Source organism: Gadus morhua, chromosome 7, assembly GCF_902167405.1.
Source record: "Gadus morhua chromosome 7, gadMor3.0, whole genome shotgun sequence".
Classification (NCBI taxonomy): domain Eukaryota; kingdom Metazoa; phylum Chordata; class Actinopteri; order Gadiformes; family Gadidae; genus Gadus; species Gadus morhua.
The window spans coordinates 28,956,917-28,962,916 of record NC_044054.1 but is presented as its reverse complement, the minus strand read 5'-3'; the positions used below and the strand labels follow the sequence as shown (position 1 = coordinate 28,962,916).

The 6,000-nt window shown below is 45.3% G+C and overlaps 1 protein-coding gene across 1 annotated transcript; it reads left to right on the top strand.

Annotated features, from left to right (window-relative positions):
- Nucleotides 1-3,212: 3,212 nt before the first annotated feature.
- On the top strand, nucleotides 3,213-5,945 carry ripply1 (ripply transcriptional repressor 1). Its single transcript, XM_030362446.1, has 4 exons — nucleotides 3,213-3,515; nucleotides 3,809-3,887; nucleotides 4,726-4,799; nucleotides 4,916-5,945. The coding sequence occupies exons 1-4, from the start codon at nucleotides 3,415-3,417 to the stop codon at nucleotides 5,136-5,138; spliced, it is 477 nt and encodes a 158-aa protein (XP_030218306.1). The 5' UTR covers nucleotides 3,213-3,414; the 3' UTR covers nucleotides 5,139-5,945.
- Nucleotides 5,946-6,000: the final 55 nt, after the last annotated feature.

The following is a 6,000-nucleotide window of genomic DNA, read 5'->3' as shown; positions in this document are numbered from 1 at the left end:
CCCCGCGAACCCACTTAGTCTAGGGCAGTGGTTCTCAAATGGTGGTGGAAAGAATACTTTTGAATGTGATTCACCTCTCCATGCTCTGACCCTCCCCTGGCCTTGTGCTTCTTTTTTTGGGGGGAGACATTAGCCAACAGTTGCACGCGCAACCTAGAGGGGCTACACTCGTTGAGTTGTTTGAGAACCACTGGCCTATGGGTGTAGCGCTTTAGGGAGCGAGGGAACACGAGTGACAGGTGGGAACCCATATGAGGAAGCACAGGACGACCCGGAAAAATCAACCGCCACAAGCAGAGCCCATGCCAAAAACAATAATGCCCAGGTGAAGCTCTGAGTCAGGTTACAGGCATGTGTTGTTGTAAAATCACTAATCTTATCACGAGATCGCCCTTAAACGGTTGGCTGATATTATACAGTATGTCCTGTGATATCAGCTAGGGAATGTTTTGGGTTAGACAGAGCAGTGCTCTATAAGGTTATGCATCAGAAATTTAACATTTCAGAATCTAATTTCAGAAATCCCCCACAATGCTGCCGTCCAAATCGGCAATGCTGATTAATCCATCGGCATGGCCAATTTGTGTTATTAAACAATGTACTTATGATTAAGTCATTCAATGATTACATTTATTGGTTTTATCTATATGTTTGTCTGATTGTGTATTATGATCAATGGACATCACACACACACAGACACACACACACACACACGCAGCATAAGAAAGACAAGTGCCATTTTTTCACGTTGTTTTTTGGATTACGATTAGCCTATTGGTTCGGCACATTTTTGGTCTTGGGTGTAAACGACCCTAAAGCGAACTACATAGCCTATTTCTCGGCAAAGTGTGTAATCTCTCTTTAACCAACGTGGAAAAACAGGATTGTTGTTCATGTCATTGTAAAATACATCGATATCACAAACTAAATGTAAAGCGGCTTATTCGGCTTTAGAGCGCCGTTTGCCACGTCAATTGTTTTCTATTTATTTAATCTGAGGGATTAACTAAAATACGGGCCACAACGAAAAGATAATATGTACACAACAACACAAGACCAGTTGGTCAGCGTTGATCAGCATTCCTCGCCCCGGGGGGGGAGAGTGGCTTCTGGAGAGACAGTTGCGGGCTGTGTGTGCGTGTGTGTGTGTGTGTATGTGTATGTGTGTGTGTGTGTGTGTGTGTGTGTGTGTGTGTGTGTGTGTGTGTGTGTGTGTGTGTGTGTGTGCGTGCGTGCGCGTGTGCGTGCGTGTGCGTGTGTGTGTTGGGTGGTGGGGGGGGGGGGGGTCGCATTGACGTCTCTATCAGCAATCGTAAAAACAAAGAAGGTACTCCCTACTCCGCAAGAACGCACACACACACACACACACACACACACACACACACACACACACACACACACACACACACACACACACACACACACACACACACACACACACACACACACACACACACACACACACACAAACACACACACACACACACAAATAAACAGATGAGGTTGAGTAAACACCAGCCTTGTTGTGACAGGGTCGTGTTGCAGAGGGCAGGAGACATTTGGGTGACCGGTCAACTTTTGTCTGAACAGCCATAACGACCTGCTGTACAATTTGGTAAACCAGTCCAGGACGTCTTGGTGCCCAGAATATAAAAAAAGAAAGCGATAGAAGAATGAAAAATTTAATAAATAAGAAATACTACGACAAAAATAAAGAAAAGAAGCAAGAAATAGAAAATGGAAGATAGTTAAGGTGTAAAATGGTGTGAAGATTGTCGAAAGAAAATAAAATAAGAACCTAGAGAATAAAAACTGAAGTTTCAAAAGAGGAATACGAAAAGGCAAGAAAGAAAGATTGCAACGACTTCGACTAATTCCCTCTTTCTGCAGGTTAAAAGACGCCGTACAGGTCATTTACAGAAAGCTGACCACACAACAAGCCTAGGCCTGGGGCCTAGATACAATATTGTGCTATGTCGGCCTATATTAATTAATACAAAAAAATCTAAATTAGATAGGCTTACTAGGCCTATATAGCCAAATAAGAAGTTTGGCATATATGATTTGCGTTCATGATACACCTATTGAATATAATCGAAGGGCCTGACAGTGTGAACAGGCCTATCCATCATTCGTTCGTGACAACGATACGTCCTCTAAAAAAACAGCATTTAATTATGAACCATCCTTCCCATAGTGTCAGTCACACAAAGCTGTGAGCAGTGAGCGTGACAAATCAGATTAAACCCTGATCGTAATCGAGCTGATAAGGCAGACAGCGTTTGTGCGCTGACTGAAAAAACGCCTTATCGTCGCCATTTGCGCCTTTTGCGCCAGTTTGCTGCTCTTCGCCCCTGCGAGGCTTGTTTGTTTAAAATCAGGGGCCCTCGGGCCCTTCATCAGCCGCTCATTAACGCTCTCATTAGAGCCGAGGCGGTCGGTGAGGATTCTCACACCTATCCTAACGAGTAGATAGAGGAGGACGCGTGCTCCGGGACCGGAGGTTTGGTGTGACGGAGACTTGATGATGGAGTACAGCATTGGCGTCATGATGACTGGAGGAATGGAGAATATTGAGAATAAATTCAACATTGGTGTTTATTATTTATTTATAGGGAATAAAGGATAATTTGGTTGGCAATAAGTTGTTTAATGATGCCACGCATGGTGCTCGGCTTTGCTTCATTTGTGTCTTGAATCTTTCTTTATTTTATGTTCAGCATACAGGCCTAGGCTTATTTCTAGACTAGTGGCCAGAGTGAAACACAATAGGCCTATGTTTTGAAATGTTTTAAAATAGTTTGCTTGGCTCTGGATGATGCTGATGCTGTGTAACATATAAAGTTTCTACTCTTGCAGTAGGCTACCTAACGTGAGTCATTCAACACATCAGAATCAAATGAGATCAGAGCCGGTTCTCCGCGCTAATTGGGTTACAACACACCGCGGGTTCCCCGGACCGCTCCCCCGCAGTCTCTCTCACATATGGTGTCTAACTTTTCTCCTCTGTGTTTTCCAAAACAACCCCACGGCTCCGCATTTCTCACTCTCCCGCTGCGAGGGGTTATTTACCCAAGTGGACATCTCTTCACACCAAATGCTCCCCAAACTCCTCGATCATTTAAAAAAGCCCCCCTCCTGTTCAGAGTCATTTGGCAATGCCCCACCCCTAACGCCCCCTCCGGTGCTAGGGTTGGTATAAATACCCCGGGCATGGTCGTCGCATAGACACTACAATACTCTTTACCAGCGACGAGCAGCCGTCCATCCACTCACGCTCAGGAAGGTTAGAACAGCGCTCTCTAACAACTCCCGAGGACACACACAAGAGATCCCTTGTCTCTTTTTCCGAAGGTTTCCTTTGGACGAATAATCACACTTGAACTGAATCGAAATCAGCACCGAGCAGTGAGGATGAGTTCCGCGTGTTTGGTTGCACGCCGGTCGCCCTTCAGCGTGGCACCGTGTTCGCGCCTCCGGACAAAGGACGCCTGCCGCCCCGCAGCATCTGACAGGTAGGCACCAGTACATCTGTGATCGATTTAGCGGACTGTAGCATTTATTGTGTAGTCCTATTATATTATTATATACTTTGATTATAGGCTCTTTGTGAATAACGAAAATTCAGAGAGAATATCCTATATTTAATGGGTAGGCCTACGTTTTGTGAAATAAATATTCTTCTATCGGCTTAATTTAACCAAATTTTGTATTGTAAAAAAATGTGTCTACTTTTAAATACAATTTGTAATGGAAGACAATATAATTTTTGGACTCTAAGCCTCTTCTTCTTCTCCTTCTTATCCAGTCGTTCAGCACTTTGGAGACCTTGGCTGGCCCAGGACGCAGGCGCGGCGGGCGGGTGCCCCCGGAGCAAACTCTCCACTGTAAGTTAATTTTTTTTTTCTCCAACTACGCCACTAACTCGTTTAATTTAATTTAGGCTGATTTCTTCGTACTACTCCTCGAAAACTTTGTCTTCATCGGACATGTGCAAGCTGATAACAGCTGAATCAGAAGGTGTCGGCGAAAAGCGGCCTTATCACCTAAAGGTTCCCCCTTCCCTCCTATCTCGACATATTCCACAGCCTGACACCTAACTGGGGTGTAGACCAACACCTGACGGCAGCCAAATGTTTATCACCTAGCTGTCAACCTATATCACACCCATTTAATTCCAAACATTAACGTTTGTTAGTGGTTGTTGCGATTATTATTGCTAATAGCCGTAGATTGGCTTAAACTGTTGAGTTCCCCGGAAAGTTGGAAACTGCGATCGCTTTCTTGATAGCCGAGTGTAGAGAGATACCAGACTGAAAGAGGGGGGGGGGGGGGGGGGGGGATGGGAGGGAGTGAGGGAGAGGACATTCTCCCAAAATCCCCCTGCCGGGAACACACCTCGTAATGGTTTAATGATGTTGCTCTCCTGACGCCGCGCTGGCTTGGGTCTGTGGGCCTTCACCTCACGAGCCATCTGGCCGCCTCTGGGTGTGATCTCTTTGTAAGCAGCCACAGAAGAATCTGCTTATCTCCCTATTCAAGCGCCTTTCCTCCCTTTTTCATAAACACTGATATCACTAATATGTGTTGCTGACAGGCATTCGTGATGAGTCTTCGTGCCAAAAACCTTTTACTTTACTCTGTCAAGCGAAAGTGTTTCATAAAACCCCCTGAAGTTTTTGTGCGGTTATGTGGTGTTCATGGTCCCCGTCTCTGTCTCTCCAGCCGTACTCCAGACCCACGGTGCCAGGCAGTCTGTCCTCCGATGGCAAGCCTCAGTCCTTCCAGCACCCTGTTAGGTCAGTACCAACCCCTCACCCATGACTCACACACACCACTGCACACTTCTGTAATGTTGTCAGGAAATTGCACACGTCACTTGTCATTAACCCAGTTTTGCTTTCTCCATACGCAGGCTTTTCTGGCCCAAGTCCAAGTCGTTTGACTATCTGTACAGCGACGGGGAAGTACTGCTGCGGAACTTTCCCATCCAGGCCACCATCAGCTTCTATGACGAGTCGGACAGCGATGATGATGATGATGATGATGATGATGAGGGGGATGACGACTCAGAGGAAGAGGCGGACTCAGAGGAGGAGTGCCTCAAACCCCAGTCTCATTTCACCTCCTATAACTGACGCTGGGACGGCTTTCTTCTAGTGCCGCCACCAGCACCAAACGTTTCATCAGACGTTTTTTGTTGGTTTTACGGGAACCTTTAATCCGGTTGCTGTGAAAGTTCACTTGAGGTTTCAGACCTCCAGCGTCACTGACGATGCCACCAAAACACATGTTCCCTCGTTAAAATTACCACTTGACAGAAACTCCAAATGCATGAGTGTGTTTAAAGGACTCAGCTTGTTAAGAATAAAGCCCCCCCCCCCCCCTCTCAACCACACACACACGCATACATCAGCGATCTGCTCCGTAGATCCTCATGGCATGGTGGTCTTACAAGTTCCAGAACCTCCCATTCATACCCGACGGTCCCGAGTGCCTAGGGTGTGGGGTTTTACAATCTACTGTCCACCAAACTTGGGAATGTGTGAAAGTAATAATTGTGATATGTTCAGTGGTGCACTTTTCACTCAGAAAGTGAGAGTTTGACACGCTGCTCTCTTGTAACTAGTAATCGATCGGTGGTACATTGGGGATCGGATAACATTTAGAGGCCTTAGTGTGTTATGTCCGGAGTGGTCGGACAGAAGATATCCCATATTGGGATGCATAATATGTTTACAGGCCGACGCAAGGTCGAATCCTCTGCCATGTTTTTGTATATATATACAACAAAATCTATTTACATTTTATAATTTATTCCTAAAAACATGTATTTATATTGCACTATTTTGTCTACTTTTATACAGATTTTGTTTTTGTCACGTCAAAACACTGTTCGAACAAAGTTTCCTCAATGTTTTAATTAAAGGAACTTTTTAACTGAATGCACATGCCTGCCTTTGTCTTTACTCCTTGTGTGATAAGAGAGACTTGATTAGA